This window comes from Acanthaster planci, linkage group LG05, assembly GCF_054643075.1.
Source record: "Acanthaster planci isolate LZ-2023a linkage group LG05, COTS_SCS, whole genome shotgun sequence".
NCBI lineage: Eukaryota > Metazoa > Echinodermata > Asteroidea > Valvatida > Acanthasteridae > Acanthaster > Acanthaster planci.
The window spans coordinates 21750201-21772421 of NC_141781.1; the positions used below are offsets into that span (position 1 = coordinate 21750201).

A 22221-nucleotide genomic window follows, 5' to 3' on the forward strand; every position below is an offset into this window, starting at 1 on the left:
TAAAAAACACTTTAATCTGTTCGAAATGATCATAGAGGAATATGATTCATTGGTCTTGCTCATTCAACAGCCCTACCCAGTTAAGTTTCACCTTGAAATGAAATTTAGAATTTGCCTTTATTCCAAGCATATAGCTCCTGTTCCTGGTGCCTGTGTTGGGTATGACGCGTACTCGTGTCATGGCCGTGTTAAGTTGGGCGGGGTGGGCGTGGCCAGCTGTTGCATCTTCAATGCAAACATTCTCGCTGTCGGCATGACGTCATGCATTACGAACAGTTAGCGCACAGCAAATTTAAAGGGGTAAAATTATTTGCCCTTACTTATGTTACTCAATAATGTATGGAAGTTCCCGAGAATGTACAGTGAGTTATGTATTTTCTGCATTCAGTGTCGCATTCAGTGTCTTTTCCTTCCTCTGTGGTTGGGGCAATCACGACCTTATTTTAGAAAAAGCACCTCCATGGAAAAAGTAAAGGTTGTGTAGCAAAATGAACTAGTCGGTGTTTCGTTGATTTTTTTGGAAGAGAGCTAGAGGGTTTTGTTTGGTTTTACTGCGGGGAAGTAAATGTTAATAAAATAATGGAACAACAAAAAAATCGTATTTTGACTACAAAAATTCGTAGGTTTTCAAGGAAAACATTTCTGGTCATTTTTTATATTCAAGTTACAATTTAATTTTATGAACAAACGGACTATTCTATGACCTGAACTCCACTACAGAGTTTGGTATTTCAGTTCCCCCATACTTTGAGAAGATTAGTCGGGTGCCATAGACTATTCCGCAACTGTTCAGAATGTCGTTTACAGTTTGGAGCGCAGACATTGGTAGACGCGCGAGAGCATGCGCACCACCGATTATTTACAAAGTTGCTAGGGAAGTCGTCGGTCGGCCGTACTGTTTATCATTTTGTGTACTTACTCTTCCGGTTTCCCCCGATTCGTATCATCACATTAGATCCAAATAAAATCTCAAACCAAAATGAGTGTAAGAACATACAATCCGTCCGTGCGAGTTGCAAACTGGATTGAAGATATTTGTCTTGAGGAGGTAGGTTGTGTAATAATATTACTTTTAAGTTTTATCAGCACTGACAGCAGTTTGCTTATCGTCCTGTTTGTGAATGCTGTGTCGATGTGGGTGAGAATTTCATTTTTATGGCATGATGGGGCTTAGCCATTACGCTCACAAAACTTGCTGGTAGGCCCATAATCGCACTATTATTAGTAGGCACAAAAAGTGCAGAGGTGTATACGCCCATTGTCTCTAGTTCATTCCTTTTTATCGGAGATTCTGTCAACTCCCAATCCCATTTACTCCACAGGCCGGCCTAGCATAAAGCAAGCATGCCTCGGCCTACTTTAAATTAACTAATGGAAAATTAAAAAAAAAGAGTTAGGCCTAGCACAACATTTGATGCCTCTGTACACAGTATGAGACTTGCCTGAAAAAACCTAGGGTCTAAGTGTTTTCTAAGTGAATGTTTGGGAAATTTCCCAGCTAAAGTTCACTTTTAAGCACGTTATCACTTAAGGGAAAATTAGCTTTGTCAGTATATGGAATTCTTTCCAACTGATGAAACTTGGTTAGGCCCAAGGGCATGACTGATTTTAGGCCTAGGGTAGGGCCTAGCACAGCATAGTTAAAAGTTAGGCCTAATTCTTGGTAACATTTCAGGAGTTAGGTTGTTGTAAAATTATTATAATAACATCAGGCCTTGGCCTAAAATGCAAAAATCATCTGAACATGTGTGAAACACCCTCTTGTTAAAAACAAATCTATGTCTTTAAAAAGCAAGAATAAATAAAGTAAAAATGAATGTTTCATTTTGAAACCTTTGAAGGTCCTGCTGTGTTGAATACTTTAAAGAAGGACCATTAATGTACACCATCTTTGAGGCTTCCTCCTGATTTTGGGAAGTGTCCTCCTAAAGACTACATTGGATGTTCGTGCACAATGACATGTGGGAATGAGTTCTTATGCCCCAACTGTGACATTTGTCGAAACTATAGTTGGGACAGACCCACATGTAGTGCTACAGTTGGGCAGGCCTGTATATAGCAAAGAGTGTCAGTGGATGCCACAACACATGCCAACATTATTTCATTAATGTCGGTAACTCATGCTAGCAGAAAATAGTTTTAATCTGTATTCCTGGAAGAAATGCCACGTTGGCGTATTCTGGATGAATTCTGTTGGGCGTGTTCCGCAAGAACATGGAGATTGTTGAAACACGTTCTATAGACATTTGGGATCTTTTTAACTATATGTTAGTTGGGACTGCTGCCGTAGTTGGGGCCTAACAAGTGCACGAATGCTTGAAAGGATACAAGTATTGCTTGTGCTCGTCAGTGTGCATATTTTGTCCACCACACTGTAAGTCACAGACATGTATAAACGTCCTTCTCAGTAAATCAGGGTAAAGTACAGCCTTTCACAATGTGCACATTGCTTTGTTACAGGACACACTGAAAGATTTCCTTGAGAAACGAGACAGAGGGGAGTTGGCCATTCAGCAATCATCCCGACTGAAAGAAACGATACTCAAAAAGGTACTTGTGTCAAACGAGATTCTCTCCTGAAAGGGGGAGGGACCAGACATTTTGTCTAGATGGGGGAGTGTGATTGCTGTTTTCTTTGCAAGCAAATCCATCTCATAATCAGTGTGAAGGAGGAAATAAATATCCACTTCCGAGTCCCACAATCTGCCTGTATGCATTTCCTCTATAGGTTCTGCTTTGGGCCCCTTAAAAGGATTGCATGTTTGTCACACAAGTCAGACAGATCTTATGCCTCAAGCGTGGTCTATAAGGTTTGAATTGAGACCTCAGACTCACTTGGTTAAATGGAATGTTAGAGGCCTCATCACATCTGTGCCCCGAGGAAATCTGGGCAAATTTTTCCATTTATAATGGGCAAAACATTGCTCTGAGTCACTTTCTCCACTGGAAGTTTCAATCTGACACTGGAATTGCTTTCTACTACTGCTACTGTTTAATAAGTCGTGCCAGTATAGTGCTTTATGACCTAAGTCTCCAAGCCCTTACAATTGTTACCCCTGGTCACTGGGCCTAGAGATGAGTTTTCTGCAGCAGCTTAAGAGCAGCACAGTTTGATAGCTAATCAACCCATTTCTTCTCCTGGGAGGAGAGAGGCAATTGTGGTTAAGTGTTTTGCTGTTGCAGCTATTGGAATACAAGTGCCACGGCACCTGTCAAGTTCAAACCCAAATACCATCGCATATGAGTTGAAAATCCCCAACAACTGGACATTTGAACTCTCTACTAAACTGGCCTGTCAAAGCTTTCATGTTGCCTTGCATACTTTTTTTTTCAGGATCAAGCTAAAAGTAATGATATCTTGGTAAAGCATTTGACTTTGGTTTAGTATTACATGTAAGATTTGAATTCTTTTTCTGCATTTTCATTTTTTTTTCATTCAGTCAAAATAAGTCTTGGATTTCATACATTTATCCCCTCCTCTCACCCCTTCCCTGTGTACAGACTGAATTATCGGTTACACTGGATGGATTCCTTCACTTCGGTGACCGTGTCATGCTTCGCAATGAGGCTGACACCAACCAGGTCAAGACGCAGCCTGGTGTGGAACCCCGACAGGCCAACACGCTGGCCGTCAACATGTCTGAGATGAAGATGCACGAATCGGTACAGTTTGAAGGCACCTGCAACGTCAGTGGGAGCCGACTCCTAATGCCCTGTGCAAGGAACACATTTGTCATACTTCCGTAAGTACAACCGACCCATAAAGAAATGCACTGAGTTATATTTACACTTAACACTTTAAGGCTGTGCATTTATGGATATTTGGGAGTGGAATACCTGCCAATCACTGTAGATGGATTATGAATATCTAGTTATCTGCATAACAGATTGAAGATGCACATAAGGACAGACCTCTTTTTTGTTTCAGCATAGTTTAGCGGGTCCAAAGGTCACACTTAAATTAAAGCTCAAGCACTTCAGAATTTATGTTCCACACAAGCCTCCTTAGTACGTACAGAATCATTCCTTTCTGCCAAACTGAAAATGTTCTGATGCTAGCGCCTACTGTACAGTTGCCAAGAAAACATGGCTCAAAACAATCACTCTTCTCCCTAGGAAGTGTTCAGTTCTTTGACAGGTAATCAGTTAAAGTCTAATAAGATTAGATTTAACAAGGGTGAGATTTGTCAGGAGTTTTCTTATCAGTATTTTTCAAATTTCACAATTTTTTTCATTGTCTTTTAAAATGTAGGAAACAAAGGGTGTTTTCACATATCAAAGTTGATTTAGATCACAAGAGGTAGTTATTTTAATGGGTGCCTTAAGGCAAACATGAATGCATACGCTGCTGTGGGGACCCTCAAATCCTCTGCTGATTATTTTGTGGATATATGTCATTCTCCTCCAATCTCACCCCCGATTTTATCTTTCTTTTCTCTTAATGCAGCGTGGAGGCAGGAATTCCAGAGGGAACCCCACTTCGTTACGGCCAGCATTTCTGCCTGAGCACACTCCCTGGCATTGGAGGCGATGTAAGAAGATTTTGCAAAGCAATAGTTTACAAATACAAGTGTTGGCAAATTTCAGAATATCCTTTGAAAATCAAAGGGTTTCTTGTACTTCTAAAGCTGAGTCGGACAGTATGTTGTCTTGACGAAAGTTGACGCCAGTCTTGTGACAGAGGAAACCATCCAAAAGTTTAGCTCCTTGTTTTTTTTCTGAATCCCATAACAGCTTACAAGAGATATTTGTGACATCTGCAACCAGAATGCTATTCCCGTGACTTACCTTCCAAGCAACCCCTCAATTCCTGCCAATTCAAATCTCTGACGTTACAAACTCTTGCAGTATTAACAAATTTCTTTTGCACCTGAAGAAGAGTTAAACTTACAGAGGGCGTGACCTTTTGATCCTAGCTGAGCCTGTTAATGGCATAAAACACCGCTATGATCAAGATGTCCGACCTTCCAACTTTTAAGCTCGTATAATGCCGGTCACTCCGGCCGCAGAGCTGTCTGCAGTAGCATCTTCATATTCTCGTGACCTCTGGATTGTGTTTTCAGTTGAAGTTGAAGTCAGACATAGCTACCTTCCAGCAGTCGGCCAAGAAGACTCGCAAGCAGCTGGTGACGTTTGAGGAGTGTGCCACCTACCTGATCCACTGGCGCATCTTGCACTTTGACCCCCAGCTCCGCATGGAGACGGAGGGCCTGCCTGTGCCCGTGAGTTATTTGTATACCCCTTTCTTTTGAAACTTCTCCAGCCTAAAGTCACCCTCCTCTCGATGACAGGAAGTCTATCATTTAGTTGAGAGGGGTGTAAAAGTTATGTCTCCCCCTTCATTAAAGTGCAGACACTTAAAAAGGGCGCTATCACCTGTCTGGGGGGAATGAGGTTTCTTATGCTGATGATAAAATTTGCACAATCGGTTTCAGAAAATAAATCCCATCTTGCCCCTCTCCCGTGGACCAAAAACCAGTGGATACACCTCTGCTGTGATCAAATCCTGGGTTTCTTCTTTTTTAATTAAAATCAAACTCCACCTCAAGGCTGAGGAAGATTTTGAAGGATTGAGGAAGGTAGAGTCCAGCCGTTGTTAGTTGTAAGTGGGATTTGAAGGTTTTTGAAGGATATTTAACTTTGAGCTTTAAAAAGTGTCATTAAGATGGCCCTCAGTGAGGGATTTGGGCAATTTAGAGAGATTTTTGGCAAAAAATAGCTACAAAGTTGGATTAGTTGCACTGTGGGTAATGCCAGTGACATTTTCTCAATGTAATTTTGCAGGCCAACCAGAAGATCATTTTTAACCATTGCAAGACCAATCAAGACCTGTGCGTCATCAGCGATGCCACAGTTCGGTAAGTCAACAGGGAGATCTTCAAACAAGGTTCCTGTGTTTTAAATTTTCCATTGGTTTCCAGTAGAACAAGGAAAAATTACACTAAATTGCGGTTATCAGGATGAGTGATAATAGACCCCTTGCAGTTGGTGCTTCGTAATGGTTCATTGAACATGGCAAGGAACCATTGAAAAAACAGGAAGTGTAATCCCTCTATTGTGATCACATTCAATCATTTGGGTCCCCTTTGTTTTTCAGGACCCCTTTCGGACGGGAGTACGAGATCGTGGCTTACACCGACCTGGACTCACACAAAGCAGAGAAGGACATCAACCACTGGATCATCCAGACTGGTCACCCACCAGAGCCAACAGATCCTGCTGCCACATTACCTTTAGGTGCCCAACAGTGAGACTCCTAACTTTGCAACCCCTAAAAATTGGAACAGTCAAGGGTTTATCAATAAAGCTTTGCAGTCTGGGTAGTTTCATTTTTGAAGAGGGGTAGGGAGAGCAGATACATATTTCTGGTATATTGTATGATTTTTTTTGTATATACATTTTGTATTTTCATATTAAGAAGCTTCATTGACAGGAACAGGCTCGAAAGTTAAAACTACCTGCAATGATTTTTGTGAAGACCGTAAGACCAAACACAATACAGGTCACAAGACCACGCACAAGTAACAGGGTGAGCGGTGACAGCTTGTGACTTAATTCAGACTGGAGGTCTTGCCTTCATCTTATGGGGGATCTTGTGATGGTCTTGTGGGGTCCAGACTACTGAGGAACCGTGTTCTAGTCAGTAGTGATATTCAAATGTCTACTGCTGTCACAAGCGTGGAGTGCTAGTATGAGAACGACATTGACAGGATGATAAGCGATACCGTGCACGATATGGGGCCGATGGGTACCCCCCACGTCTAATCCCTATACACACTCTAGACTATTGTTACCTAACACATCCCCCCTAGAAGTCTGTAAAGAATTCCTGAGATTCCGATCAAACGATGACCAACACAAAGCGTCCCATATCTTGCTTCAGATGTGATAAGCTTACCATACTATTGAGCACAGTGCACTTCAGAGAGAATGATTTTTCCTGAAACAACTTGAATAATATTTGTATTTATTTGTGATGTAAAAATGCTTGTCAACTGAAATCACAGAAAAGGCCTACCTTGGGAAACATTTTAGAATGGTTTTTGACAGTCAAAAGTTTTGAATGACATTCAAGCAAAAGTACCCAGAAGATTGAAGGTGGCTCTAAAAAAATAGAATTAAGAAAAATATTGTAATGTACAGTTGCATAGAGCAGCATTAGTCTTTTCTAGCAGTTGAAGTCTTCAAACAGTTGCATTATTTTCAAAAACAGTGCTGTTCCGTCCACAGTTCTTTTATATACAATATTCCTCTCGAATCCACTTCATATTTGTTAGTTTTTGTCAATGAAAATGTTTATTTGCAGAAAATTTCAAATAAATTGACTGTGCTTGTTGTCATAACACATTGTGACTGGATGCCGTTCTTTATCTGTAGGTTTGCCGTCCTACATTGAGTGAATCGTGTCTACACAGCTCTAGGTAAATGTGATACACACATAGCTACAGAGACACCTGTAGATCTTGTTGCCTGGGACGTTATTCATAGTCAATCACTATGCCTTATTGTGCGCGTTCATTCCGTCACGTGCGTTCATGAAAATACGGTTACCAGTAAATCCTTACAATTAACCTGAAAACTTAACAGGTTCACATCTAAACTCACCGGGTTAAGAACTATAAACTGACTTCGGAGAAAATTGTTTTCATGACCTTGTGACTCGTCTGAGAACGGGTAGGTAATTATTTTGAACCCAAAGAGACTTTGGAAGGATGGAGGAAGGCTAGCCCTGCCTTCCTGTAACAACCAAATCCAATGGAACATTTGTTGGTATGTAGGATTTTAGGGTTTCATTTAAACATCTTGGCTTTGAGGTAGCCATGGCGGTGGTACTTGGAAGCCTTCAGCAATGGTTCCCATTCATAGTACGGCAGCTGGAAAAATGATATAACAAGAAGAGGGTTGGGGGATTTTAGAGAACTAGGTTGGGTTGTTGACACCTTGAAAGTTGACGTACAAAAAATGTGTCACTAGTTTTTACAAGATAGGCAGTTCTTGAAAATGTCAAGTTAAGGAGTAAAACTAGAGGGAACAAGATCGTATTTTTCTGCCTGTTTCTGCATGTTATTAAAATAGAAGGACTGCTGTTACAAGGTTATTGGGGTTTCGGGTGTTAGACTCGTTGAACTGACCTCAACTATTCTGTAGCCTATCTTCTGGAGCTGTCGTCTCTTCATGACATGGACACCAAGGAGATCCTTGGAACGCAGGCGAAAGTGGGCACTTGGAGCGACCAACACCGCCAGCCTGCAATGCGCAAAGGAGGAATGTGAACCAACAATTAGAAACTTGCAGAACTTTCTCCAAATATGGCCCAACTCCTTTTTTTCATTTCATCCCATTGTTTATCAAAAGAGATTTATCAGCCTCGTGTGTTCTTCTGCACTGCTAATCCCGCAGAGCCGAACAAAGACATCACAAAAAAATCCTGAACTGACGGGATATTTAAATTGACCTTTGTATGCCATCTTTTTGGTTTGCCTCACTGAGAAGTTCTTCCAGGGACCTTTCGGGCTTGGAGGCCAGGGGTAACGGATTTGATGAGGCATCCAGATGTACCTCGATATCTGCAATGCAAATGAGCAGGGGTCAAAGAGAAGGGTTGAGTTAAACAGTGCAGTACATGCACCAGTGTAAAAAGTAAGTGTCATCCTTGACTGTCAAAGACTTGGAATGGCATGACCTTAAGTCGTTCACTAACATGTTCTGAGGAAGCTATGAGGTGAGTTTTTGATAGCCAAACTAAAAGGAGCATGGAATACAAGAAAATTTATTTCAATTCAGAATTTTCACGCGACTGTGTAGACATGCTACTGGCTGTCAATTGATTCAGCACTGTGTCTCAGTGAGCAGGGTATTCGTGGGCCTTGCCTGACGAGCTGTAGCGCCCTCGGAAGTGCATGCATGGAGCGGATGGCCCTCATGGCCCTACCATGGCTTACCTAAAGGGGTCCTGATGTGGGGCAGGATGGGGTGGGCCTTCAGGTACTGAGCTCCTCCCAGAATGCACTGCAATTCTTCAACGGCCTCTTGTAGTCCGCGGATCTTCTCGAAGGGGACGATTCTGGAGCCGTGGGGATTCTGCCAGAACTTGTCCTTGAATTCCTAGAGGACAATTTAAAAAGTCAAAATTTGGTGTTTAATAGGACACCTTAAAAACACAACAAATCACCTGAAGAGGCAAATGTTGCCATTTCACGCAGCAGTCAGAACTTGTATACAAAAAGCTGTAACTATATAGCAAGACGGAAACCAGATCACGTCTCAAGTGAGCAATCAAAAATACATGTACACACAACAATACCTTGCTCCTCATCCCCCAAACTCATGTAAAACTAACACATATTGACTTTTCCAACCTGTGGTAGCCGGTAACCCGAGTACTCCGGTTTCTCAATGGCCACGGAACAGTCAAGAGCAAACAGATGCTTGTAAATGTCCCCTGGGCATTTAACTGAGAAAGCAAATGAAAATAAACCAAAGATGACATCACTTTTAAAATAGCCTTTCGTTGCAGCCCTGCCCATCCACACAGCCCCCCCCCAAATCTTCTTCTCCCCAAAAACTGCAAAAACTGTTGGAAGGTAACCTTGATGTTCATCTGAACATTCTTAAGGATGTTGACACACTGTGAAAGAAATTGTCAATACAATCTTTTGTCTCAGAGAAAAATGGTGGCACTTGAAATAATCAAAAATGCACCTTCATACAACTCCAAGCCTCGGGGACTGAATGCTGTGTTGATCGCATTGAAGGGATACTCTCCGATGAATGTTAATGCTACTAGGCTTTTCATGAATTGATGGGGTTGATCCGAAATCTCAGCCCTGTCCAAGTAGTGGATCAGGTCCTTCAAGAAGTGCTTGGAGTTTGGAGGGTCATAGTTCAACCTGCAAAAGGACCACACGAGCATCCAGGCATCCTTCAAGCGGACAGAGTCCACCGTCTTCAAGTCACGGCTCGCCACGGTGTCCATGAGGGGTTGGTTGAAGTGCCGCACCTTGGCGAATGCCGTCACGACGTGTGGGGGGACTAGGAATGGCATGTCATGGATGTGGGGAGTCAGGACGCAGGCAATCTGCTCAAAGAGGTTCCAGCTGTGGAAGTAGCCCCGGGAGATGAACCGCATGGTGGTGACCAGGTTGTAATGGTCCAGGCCCCCGGTGTTGATCTCCTGACAGATGCGGGAACTGACGGCCACCTGAATGGGGCGAGACAGGATGCGGGAGCGTGATTTGATGTACGCGTTACACATGATCCCGACTTCATTCCAGGAGAGACTGTCCAGGCTCTGATAAGCAAGGTCCGTCAGCCGCTGCAGGAACTCCTCCGAAGGGATCCACTGGCACTCCCCAATCACGTAGAAAGTCTGGACGATGTTCTGAGTCGTCATCTTCTCCACCTTGGAGTCAAGAGCGCTCAGGATCCACCGATTGAAGGGTGACTTGCGCTGAATGTATATCCACCAATCAGAGACCAGGAGCATGGTGTTCGTGTCACAATTGGCTAATCGGTTCTTACATTCATTCTCCAAGTCTGCACATTGTTGCAGTGACAGTATGGATGGATATATTCTACACAGTGTAATCAGAACATTGATGAATTCCTCATCTGAGCACCGGTGGATATTTTGGCATGCCACTTCAAAGATCTTGGAGAGAAACAACTCAGACATTGAAAACAATTTAGTCACTGGAGCTCGACTTAAACTGCTCATGACGTTAATTATTTCGGAGGACGAAAGCGTTGATAAATGTGCTTTCCCAGAAGAAACATCTTCCATCAATCTTTCCAAACGCCCTTCATCAACACTGCTGTAACTCTGCTCTCTATCCTTCAAAATTTCAAGACTGGATGACCTATACGCAACAGAATCTGACAGGAATGCTCGCCTCCGTATAGTGTCCAGATGAACACTTGTGTCTTTGAACTTTTGGTCTTGTGAGATTGGGTCGTCGGGCAATGCATCTGATGTACCTTTCTCAAAGACGCTGTCGATAATGCTGGCCGCATTGATTTTCCTGGGTTTCAAGGTCCTTGATATCCATTTAGTTCCGTTGATTTTTGGAATAACTTTCACGTCAGCTTTGCCGTTGTTGGGTGACGGCGAACAAGAGATTCTCCTGCATGGATTAAATGATGGTGCTCTTAAAGGGGCTCCTGCTAAGGTCGAATGGAATAATGGGTGAGTACACAGACATCTGCACCCATTTGATCCAAAATGCAGAGTTAGAGTCTTAACTGTCCTTGGAACCACAGCGCATTGCAGTTTTGCCAACATCTTGCTGGTTGCTATCATAAGCACTGAAAATAAAAAGAAATGTCATTTTACATTATATTTCATATTCAACTCGGCCAAGGGTCCTTGGAGACCTTCACACTGACCCCGAAGATTTTTATACTTTTCAAAAACATTCTCTTTCTTCATCCATTTTTAATAAAGTGCTGACTTGTTAATGAATCAAGCAATAGTTGATGACCCATTCTTCAGGGCCACATACTCATAACAAGCTACAACTGAATTTACTTGGCTGCGGCTGCCTCTTGATGTCACAGAGCCGACGGCCATTTTCTATATCAATGTGCATTACTGCCGGCCGTAGTTTGATAACTTAGCCGTGGGTTATGGCATGACCTGCACAAGCCTATGGCTCCGAAAAATGGGTCGTGAGTTCGATTACTAATGGACACTTGCACACTAGCTGGGTACACGACTTGGCACATTTTCAACTTCTGTCCATTCAGACATGTATAAACAGAGCAGCAAAATTCTCCTCCAAATATCTCGGTAATGATGGGCAGCGAAAACATGCCACCCAGCAGTGAATGCTTCCTTTGGGGTTTGGAGGGTTATGGTAGGCATGGTAGGCCTACTTCCAAATGGGACATAAAATAATAAATTTCAAAAATAAATTTGGTTGATTTCCGACAACTCTTTATCGCACATGAGTGTGGGGCTGAGGGTGTGGCTGCATGTACCTTGGCCCCATGTAGCTGGGCCCCATTCATGGGGCTAGTACTACGACTACTACTCTAATACTAGGCCTATTGACGCAAGCATGATGAGTATGCCCAGGCTTCTTCCAGAACTCTCATGACTTATATCCACAAGTGGACGTTGCTGAGTATCAGCGTAAATGTAGTTGACTGTGAGGTTTGTCGTCTGCCGTCCTTTCCACAAACATGACCATGTCCCTAGTACAGTACTACTTTTTTCACTAGCCCTAGTATTTTAGTAACAAAGTGGCTATCTTTACGCCAGTCGTAACGCATTTCTCATTTTCTATCGTTATGGCACTGAACTGCCCAAGTGCGATGACGTAGCTGATCACCACAACGGTTTTAAAATTACCTGGATCGCTGAACGCTTGTGGCATGTGGCCAAGTGGTGAAGGTGGAAGGTTTGGAACCATGTGAGTTCGAATCTGTGCTTGGACTATTTTATTTTTGGGGGCCTAAATTTCATGTTTTATACCAAATTGTTTTTTATGTTGGTTTCTAATTGTAGGCCTATAGGCCTAAGTAGGAATCATTTTTATTTTATCTCATCGGAGGCTTTTTTTTAAACTTAAAGGGAAATATCAAATAAAGTCCAAAATCTGCATAATGATAGAAAATGGGAGAAGCTTTACATCTGTCGCAACAACAGCCACTGTGTTTTAGTCCCCTAATATCATGCCTACGCCTAAAAAACCATGCCAAGGCCTACTGCCGCCTAGGGGTGCACCCTCGTAATTAGGCCAGAAATATGTCCACCGAGCTCATTAATAAAAGTTATACACTCAAAATATTCTACATTAGAGGGTCCTGAGAGCCATGGAACTGGGGAATTGAAGAAATATGAGACTGGACCTCTGGGCCGGACTCGGGGCTTCCAATTCTGAGCAATTTGGATGCAATCGGGTTTGAAAGTGGCACTATTTGAGCCATTTTGCCGAGGGAGGGTTTTTCAAAATGGCTACTTTTCTGGACAGGGACATTTTCTGCATTTTAGGGGTGGTCTGTTTCTGGTGAAATTTCTCAAAAATTCATTGGTCAACCCCCCGAAAATTGAAAGGAAAATGAAAGAGGACATGTGGAACATCATTTTTCTGTGCAGCCTGAACACCTGTGAGAGTTGTGAGTATTTTTAAAATATTTGTGAAGTATGGGGATTTATCACTGCTGTCTATGGGAATTTATTTGTAGTGGTGCACCCCTAGTTTAGAAAACAAAAATATTTAGACCAGTCTCATAGGGTTCGTGCACAAGGTGTCAAGCGCGGCGTCAGTATACGGAACTCTTTCAAGGAAGCGAATAATGATTAATTGTACATGTACAACTTAGTACTGAAGCAAAAAAAATCTTACTTCATTCATCATATCGTAACGAAATTCCGAGATGTCTCGAAATTCCTACATGTGCGCCGCCATTGATGCAATATAATCGAGAAATAGCGCCCTCTGTTGAAAAACTCAGCAGCGCCCTCTATTGATCATTAAACGCCAGAAGTATTTGCAATCAATAGCGGGCGCTAGAGTAAGAAAGAAGCCCAAGTTTGAAATTAATAGAGGGCGCTATTTGATGGGAGGAAGACAGCTGTCAAGAAATTGTCACCTCAGATCACAGGGCGTTATTTATTTAGGCGAGGGCGCCTTCTACCCAATTGTTCGCACTTGATAATCAAAACAATAAAGTCCTTGCGAACAATTTGGTAGAGGGCACTCTCGCTTTTTTAATGGGGCAATCCGCGCTTGAGGTTGTTTAAAAGTGAATGTTTATTAGTGACGTCATGTAGATAGAGGGCGCTGTTATTTTCATCAACGGGGGCGCTAAATATTGGTCTTTTTTGTCAGTAGAGGGCGCTGTTACTTTTTTCAACAGAGGGCGCTAAATAATGATGAGAAAACGCACTGGCGCGAGAGACAACACGGGGCTGTGACATGATCACCGCGATCTTGGGAATTTAAGCTGAAAAGGTAAAGTTTAACGGCTGGTAAACGGCAAGGATGGTTCCTTTGATCGTCCTTCACCACCTTTACACGTTAGGAAGGATGAATCTTAACGTAATGTTTGTCGCGCACATATTTTAAACAGGAAGGAGTATAGGAAGTAATGTGATTCTACCTCCATGTACAAACTAAGGCCTACGCTCGCACTTACACTGTCAACACGTCACAGTGTGGTCACAGGTGTGAATGTGAGTCACGGTCACACCACAGGCATAAATGCGTACCGTAGACCACCCTAGGCCTGGTGGTCCAGATCACATTCAAAACTACATGTAAACATTTCGTGATCTGCACGGCACCCGACTAAAAATCAAAAACTCTGGGCAAATTCACCTCTCGGTTCCCTGGAATTTACACACAGCTAAAGAATTCCAGCCTTAAAATTCTATGAAGCCACTTTTCAGTTGTAAAAAAATATTTACTTAACTATTTTTTTTGCCTATGTATAGATTCAAAACAATGCGGTTGAACACTCAACAGTATGTGATGATGTCTGAACAATAATTGGCAGAATATGGTTACAGCCAAGTGCCTAACATGTATGCTTCCATCTCATGTAGGTATGTTGCCACATTTTGAGATCATGTCATTAAGGCCTAATCATGTAGATTCAAAATCATTTAGGGGGCCTAGGCCTAATTTGATTATCCATGTCACCTGTTCGTAGGTGTACATCTTAAAAAGGAAAACAAATTGTTGATGGAGAGTCAGAGGAAGGGAACATTATGTAACTAATTGTAATTGTTTTTTCTATTGATCGAACATCTTGGTTGAGGTCTTGGTGCCTGGGGTGGAGATGAGATATTTGTTCTCATCTTATGTTTCACTTGGCTCTATCATTTCCTGGAAAAAAGCAAAATGCTGCCAGGCAGCAAGTCCCCTTCCTCCCCTGGTATGACGATGTGATCATTCCTTTTAGAAAAGCCACAAGTCCAAAAATAGAACTGTTTTTGTATTCAAATAATTTTGTCACTCATGGTTGAAATAAAGCACTCCTGCTGAATACACTCTCTGATAAAACAGAAATGAAATCAAAGATAAGTCGTTTTTGTTTACAGTGATATGACAAATTGACAAGTGTGAATCATGAATATCTGCTATTTCGCATTGAAATATGTTTCTGGCATTCAACATTTGGCGGAAGAATCTTGACTTCTGACACATGAATGGTACATTTTCACAAAAAGATGTGCATTTGCTCGTTTTATTTTTCACCTTTTGATTTTCAAACTTGAAATATGACTGTTCCAACAGTGCAAACACTGAAGGCTACATGTACATATCTAACCCCAAAATAGACGAAGATGAAAGGTTGAAACTCCTGAAGCAAGACCTGAAGTCATTGAAGCAAGAATCTTGGGAATCAAGATGTGACTGAGGTAAGTCTACTGGTCAGTTTACAACCAAATGACCATGCTGGTCAAATCTAAAAGCCATGTAACACTGACCCCTCAATGGAGTCATTTAATTTCAAAGACTCTATAAATTGTGTGTGTGTTGTTCATTGGACTAAAATGTCATAGTGTATCAGTGACAGTTCTTGTATGTCAAACTGTCAACCTTCCTAATTACCCATCAAGAAGTCTCGGCAGTTCACTGTTTACAACTTCTAAACATCATAATAACGACAAACAGCAAAAAACAATACTAAACAGCTGCTGGAGTAAATACATTTCAGTCCCTTCTAAAACTAATGAATACTGTGATCATGACCACATGTAAATGAATTCAAACAAGTGCAAACAGCAAAGATGAGTATTTGACATTCAATTTGAGTACATATGAACTTAAGTAAGGCGCTGCAGTTTTTTGTTTAAATTTGACCTGTTGGTTGTTCAATTTTAATTGTTCTTGTTTTCACATTGTATGTATAATAATACACCATTAGGTCAACGTTTCATTTGCTTGTTTTTCCCAAAGCTATCAAGCAGTCTAAGCCAAGCATTTTGTTCACGCTATTTCAACACTAATATAATTTGCAAGCAACAAAAGTCGTACTAAAGAACTCGTGGAGTAAATATGTTTAGTCACTTCTAAAAGTAATGAATATGCATGATACATGTCAGTGAAGTAAATCAGTCATTCATTGTAACTTGTAAGTAGCCATTGAGATGTATGTCACAAATGTAAGAATGTCACATTTTAAGGATGAAGGGATCTTGAAACTGTACTCATCAAAGGTATTAACAAACATACTGTGTGACCAAGAATGCTCCCCTTGGAACAAAGTCTTGAAGATCTTAATAAGCAGTGATATGTTTCAGAGATAATGAGTAAAGGGCTTCTTGAGTGACATCTGCTAAAACTTTAACGACTAACATCTTGCAATATTAACAAAATATGGCAAGTTGTAACAAAATATCAAGAAACCTCACTTAAATTAAGTGAACTGTACAAAATTATGCAATTAGTCTGGTATTAAAGCTAGACAAATTTTAAATCTTTGATAGCTTGTACAAATGACGATAAGAAATCAAATAAACAGGTTGAATATTGTCTTTCATCTTTAACAAACAGCTTGATGAGTTAACCAAAGTTGGGTTCACATGTTCTTTCAATATGATGACTTTGCAAAAGGATTTTGCAAGACTTACCAAGATAGAACTCAGTTGGTATATTTGCAAGCAGCAAGCTTCTTGCCCCTTGGAAAGTTTTGCACAGTAATGTGGCATTGGTGTCCTGTACAGTTAGCATGCGGCCAGTAGCAGAGAATTTGTCAGGATTGATTATGTTTAAGGAGGTTGCAAGCAACAATGCCAAGTGAGTTGAGGTAAAGCAAACAAGCAAACGTACAAAAGAAGGTCAACATTTCTAAGAATACCCCCTCAAGAAATACGATTAAATTGAGGAAAGTGGAAATAGATTAATTAATTAGAGCAGGTGAACCCAATCAGTACAAATGGTCTGCATCAAAATGCTATGAATTAAAAAAAAATCATTTTGAGCAGGGCAAGTGGGTTTTTTTCCAATCTTTGGCATTCATAGAGCTTTCTCTCTTTGTGGTGTCTTGCATTTGCTGTCAGAAGATTTGAAATTGCCATCTCTCATGAATAAATCCTTGGGACTGCTTTACCAATTTGAGGCATATACAAAATGATAGTTTGGGTGTTGAGTAGTTTGAGTCATGAGTATGAAACTGTTTTGGTACAGGGGAGTTGTGAGCTTCAACAGTGCAAGAATTGTCTCTCAAGTGGAAAGGCATTGGTGATCAAATGCTTGGTTGTTTTCAAGTGGGATTCCAAAAATGTTTGGCATGAAGGTTGATTGGTGGAGCAGAGACCAGACTGTCTCATCAACAGTTTCTGTTAGGATGTCGATGATGATGAAGGAGATCGCTAGTCAGTGCCATGCTGGATGACATCACACCTTGTGGTACATCTTGATGGAGAATCTGTCTGCCACCGCCAGCTGCCCGTCTGATGTGAATGTGATTCCATATGGGGAGTCCAGACCTTGAGCCAGGCAAGCAAGAAAAACGCCATCCAGGTCATAGTGGTGAATGTGACCAGTGCCAGGCCTACTGCACACAGCAATGTATATGCCTGACTTGTCACAGCTGACACCAGAGCAGACCCTTACGGACTGCCCATCGATGGTCGGTTTGATGGTAGCCAGTGTTGTACCATTGCTAGCAGTGACAACCACCTTCTGTCTGTCAACACTGCTGACGATAACCCTATCAGTGCAGTGATCGACAGCCAGGAAGTGAGGTGGAGTCAGGACTGGTATGGCGTGCAGTAAAATCTTACCATCAGTGGGTCTATGCTCCGTCCACACCATCCTCTCAACATCACCCACTAGGATGGTGCCGTCCTTCCTGACTGCTACACTCTGGAGGTCCACTTCCGTCTTGTCTACCTCACTTTGTGGCACTGTGGGGAACTGGAGGGCCAGCTTGTTCTTCTTATCGAACACCTTGACATACTTGGTGCCATCTACAACCACCAACTGATTGTCATGATTGTGGATGGCGGCGATGTCCACTGGAACTGAAGATAAAGAAGAATAACGAGTCCATGTACATTACACTGGTAGCCTTTATTTTAAGAACATATCTACTAATGCACTTTCACCGGTGTCAGTATGCCCATGATACATGTAAATGAATATGTTTTGCTCAAAACCACCAGCCAGTGGAAAGCTGGACATACATGGACCTGGTTTAGAAAGAAAGAAAGAATGTTATAACCATTATACAGGTTGTCACAGAATGTTGCAACCCAGTGCAGCTAAACACAATGAAATTTTTTTGCCATAAAAATTACTCAGACCAGTTTATTTTTGTAACACAACTGTGCCATACTGTCAGGTTTCTTGAATATTTTTGCATTGTGAGAATTGCACTGACCAAATAACACTGATTGCATAACAGCTGACATTTTTGCAGTTCAAGCAAAGTGAAAAAAAAATGCCCAAAATTTGCTTCTCAATTGCTTAAAAACATCTCAGGTTTGGCGCGATACAGATTTTGAGTGCAATAGTTCTACTTTTGAAAATGATAAAACTAGGTAAATGCATTAATATATTTTATTTATTGAATTCAGAATATTTTTGTTTACTTGATACCAGGCACATTTTATGCAGTGTGAAAGACAACAGTAGTGGGATGAACATAAAACGTTTTTCAAGAGTACATATCGCTCAGCGGTGTCCATCTTAAAATTGAAATTATGTATTCAGTGTAGGATGTTCTGGTAAATGAATATTAGTTTAGAGAAAACTTTGGAGAATGCACTGTAATTTCAAATGATTATATTGGAAAATTTTTACTTGATTGGTGCAGAACAAAAGGAAAGATCAATTGAATGTAATTCACCATTTTTGGCGAGCTGTGAAGCAAATGCGAGCCTATGTTATACCGATTTCCGTCTTTTGTCCATCCGTCTGTTGCGTCCGTCAGTCTGTCCGTCTGTGGGGCCGACCCGCCGGACATCCCCAAATGTTAAAGTTTTTCCTTGCAGGTGTTAAAATGTGCCATTGAGTGCTTGTTGCTTCCTCTTGGAATTCCATCAGTATTTAAAAAGTCTCATCTGGCATTAATGCTTGGAAACTTATGAATTTAATGAAAAAAAAATGAAATTTGAATGTTAACGTTTTGAGTTGTGTTGTGTACTTACCCTGTAGTACATACAGTACATATGTACTAAGCACTCCTCTAATGTACAGGTAGATATACATGTATGTATGGACAGTGCCTAGACACATACAAATGTGCATGTACAGTATATGGGAAAAGTGTCAGGGATGGGGGGGGACTCCAAGTGACAGATTAGGATGTTTGTTGGGGGAGGGGTACCTCAGTGTGGGAGGAGGATTATTTGGACAAGGTACATACATATGTCGAAAGTGGGGCCAGAGGAGGAAATGGATAGGATGATGGGGAGGGGGCGGGTAGGAAATGAATAGAATGGTGGGGAGGGGGCGGAATAGGAGATGGATATGATGATGGGGTAGACGCAATTGCTTTTTCAGAAACTTACATGAATAGAGGGGGATGAGTTTCTTGTATTTTCCCTCGTTGCTACAGATCATCACTCGCTGGTTATAAACATCTGCCACTGCAATTTCACCAGGTTGAGGAGCAGCAATGCCCCGAGCAAATTCAAATTCTCCTTGACAACTTCTCTTTTTGCCAAACTCACGACACAACTCCCACTTGCCTCCTCCTAGCTTACCCAGAGAGATGGCGCCCATCCACTGACCTGGAGTGAAGCTCAGATGCGAAAGCTTAGGATCTATCTTGGGAGGATTTTGACTCTTCAGCGATTTCAAGTCTTTACTGATGATAGGATAGAGGGACAGAAACTCACTGTCTGACATGGTATCAGTGACATCTTTGGCTGTTGTCACTGATTGTTGTTTTCCTTGTAGCATCGTGTTTACTGTTTTCTGATGCTCGTCAAACATTCTGTTGTAATGCTGCTGAATTTGATCGATCTCATCAATTAACTTGTTCTCTTGAGTTGTTATCTCAGCTCTCATTTTAGCCGCTCTGTCCTGCACAGCTTTCTTAGTCTTTGTGACGTTCCTTCCAAATTCCCGCTGAGCTTGAGATGAAGCAGCCAAAGATTGTTCCAGTCCTTTTATTTCTTTGTTGAAATCTGAAAACTTCTCTATCAGTGAATGTTTGTATTTGAGAGAAGCCTCTCCAATGTCAATGTAGTGATGTTGTGGTTTACAGTGGTCTAACACTGCACAGCTACTGCAAATCAATTTTTGACAAGTCTCACAGTAGAACCGTTTCATTTCTCCCTGGTGTTTTTGGCATTTGTTCTTCTCTTCTGACCGTGCCAACTTTTCCTGTTCGGAGATCTCTGCAATGATTCCCATCAACGGAAAATTGGTTTTCAGGCCTTGGATACGTGCATCTGGCAAAACCGTTTCCTGCCGACACACAGGGCAAGGAATTTTTCGAGCATGCTTGTATCTGCTGGTGTAGTAATCCTCCAGACATGTCTGGCAAAAGCTGTGCACACAGTCTAGGATCTTTGGCTGTTTGTATCTGTCTTGACAAATATCACAAGTGAAGTGCTGACCGATCTTGTCGAAAGCTTGTGCCATCGTTACCTGCACACAAATGCAATTAGAAGAGGAAATGCCTTAGTATTATTGAAGATCAAAATTTCACTGCCCCCGTACGCTACCCCTACTGGTCCAGAGAAAACTCTAATTCCTTTGCCCTTGATATGTGTAGTCCACAAATGCCGTCATTTTTCATTTTTCTCACCTCCTGTGAAGTCTAGTGAAAGTCACCTTCAGTCAGTTGGTAGAAAAAAAAGTGCACAGTGGCGTCTACTCTGCCGCGATGTGCGATCAGTTGCCTGCTCTTGAAGAGGCGAAGCCCAGAGAAATGGCGCTTGGCAAACACAGAAACGTCATCAAGTAACGTGATGTAGTTTATAAATAGAGTCTGGGATTTTTGGGGGTCTACTGTGTACACCAGGTATGCAGGTTCCAGTTATGGGGGGGGGTCTCGTTTGTTTGCATTTGTTTACTCTGCACTTGAGTGTTCCTGGTACATCAGATAAGTCCCTAATCATTTAACACACTTCAGCAGATACTCTGTGAATAGTTCATGTATGATTATTTCTACTGTGGATTTGTGAGGTGTTCAGTGAATAACTGGTTAGAGTATTTGTATAAATTCATTGATAATATTTACACGTGCTGCTCTCATTTAGGGTTGTCATGACACTGATGTCAGGATGATGCACCACAGTCTGACGAACATTACCGGTATGTTTTTCCAGATAGGTCTGAAGATAAATGTACTGTAGTCATTTACAAATTGTCCACCTGCCGTGCTTAGTTGTTGGGAAAGCAAGTGGTCTGTACCATTTCATTTACAAATTGTCCACCTGCCGTGCTTAGTTTTTGGGAAAGCAAGTGGTCTGTACCATTTCATTTACAAATTGTCCACCTGCCGTGCCTTAGTTGCTGGGAAAGCAAGTGGTCTGTACCATTTCATTTACAAATTGTCCACCTGCCGTGCCTTAGTTGCTGGGAAAGCAAGTGGTCTGTACCATTTCATTTACAAATTGTCCACCTGCCGTGCTTAGTTGCTGGGAAAGCAAGTGGTGATCTGTACCATTTCATTTACAAATTGTCCACCTGCCGTGCCTTAGTTGCTGGGAAAGCAAGTGGTCTGTACCATTTCATTTACAAATTGTCCACCTGCCGTGCTTAGTTGCTGGGAAAGCAAGTGGTCTGTACCATTTGATTTACAAATTGTCCACCTGCCGTGCTTAGTTGCTGGGAAAGCAAGTGGTCTGTACCATTTGATTTACAAATTGTCCACCTGCCGTGCTTAGTTGCTGGGAAAGCAAGTGGTCTGTACCATTTCATTTACAAATTGTCCACCTGCCGTGCTTAGTTGCTGGGAAAGCAAGTGGTCTGTACCATTTCATTTACAAATTGTCCACCTGCCGTGCCTTAGTTGCTGGGAAAGCAAGTGGTCTGTACCATTTGATTTACAAATTGTCCACCTGCCGTGCTTAGTTGTTGGGAAAGCAAGTGGTCTGTACCATTTCATTTACAAATTGTCCACCTGCCGTGCTTAGTTGTTGGGAAAGCAAGTGGTCTGTACCATTTAATTTACAAATTGTCCACCTGCCGTGCTTAGTTGTTGGGAAAGCAAGTGGTCTGTACCATTTCATGTACAAATTGTCCACCTGCCGTGCTTTAGTTGCTGGGAAAGCAAGTGGTCTGTACCATTTGATTTACAAATTGT

The 22221-nt window shown here is 41.8% G+C and overlaps 3 protein-coding genes and 1 long non-coding RNA gene across 12 annotated transcripts in view; 2 read left to right on the plus strand and 2 right to left on the minus strand.

Moving 5' to 3' along the window:
• The first annotated feature begins 853 nt into the window (after window positions 1–853).
• cfap161 (cilia and flagella associated protein 161) lies at window positions 854–7343 on the plus strand. Its single transcript, XM_022254574.2, has 7 exons — window positions 854–1048; window positions 2461–2550; window positions 3502–3743; window positions 4448–4532; window positions 5064–5222; window positions 5785–5858; window positions 6098–7343. The coding sequence occupies exons 1-7, from the start codon at window positions 980–982 to the stop codon at window positions 6249–6251; spliced, it is 873 nt and encodes a 290-aa protein (XP_022110266.1). The 5' UTR covers window positions 854–979; the 3' UTR covers window positions 6252–7343.
• On the minus strand, window positions 7219–13437 carry LOC110989872 (non-canonical pre-mRNAs endonuclease FASTKD5, mitochondrial-like). The gene is made up of 7 exons (XM_087137364.1): window positions 13350–13437; window positions 9703–11304; window positions 9360–9454; window positions 8943–9105; window positions 8456–8567; window positions 8133–8247; window positions 7219–7874 (listed from the first exon to the last, which is right to left on the minus strand). Coding segments are annotated over exons 1-7 (2172 nt in total). The 5' UTR covers window positions 13351–13437; the 3' UTR covers window positions 7219–7790.
• A 432-nt stretch (window positions 13438–13869) lies between these two features.
• The window catches only part of LOC147799234 (uncharacterized), a 40402-nt gene continuing 32050 nt past the window's right edge, over window positions 13870–22221 (plus strand). For 4 of the 8 annotated variants that reach the window (XR_015425465.1, XR_015425468.1, XR_015425463.1 and 1 more), the window contains exons 1-3: window positions 13870–13958; window positions 14441–14551; window positions 15246–15370. This is a non-coding gene — a long non-coding RNA (uncharacterized LOC147799234). The remainder of the gene's footprint in view (window positions 13959–14440; window positions 14552–15245; window positions 15371–22221) is intronic. The other 4 variants (XR_015425464.1, XR_015425466.1, XR_015425470.1 and 1 more) reach the window with 4 other exon arrangements.
• Window positions 15182–20895, minus strand: LOC110989867 (E3 ubiquitin-protein ligase TRIM13-like). 2 transcript variants are annotated; one of them, XM_087137375.1, is made up of 3 exons: window positions 20719–20895; window positions 19667–20558; window positions 15182–17980 (listed from the first exon to the last, which is right to left on the minus strand). In XM_087137375.1, exons 2-3 carry the CDS (start codon window positions 20550–20552, stop codon window positions 17352–17354), a joined length of 1515 nt encoding a protein of 504 aa, XP_086993501.1. In that variant the 5' UTR covers window positions 20553–20558; window positions 20719–20895; the 3' UTR covers window positions 15182–17351. The 2 variants fall into 2 exon arrangements, with proteins under 2 accessions (XP_086993501.1, XP_086993500.1); XM_087137374.1 differs by having other exon boundaries at window positions 19472–20558; window positions 20719–20890.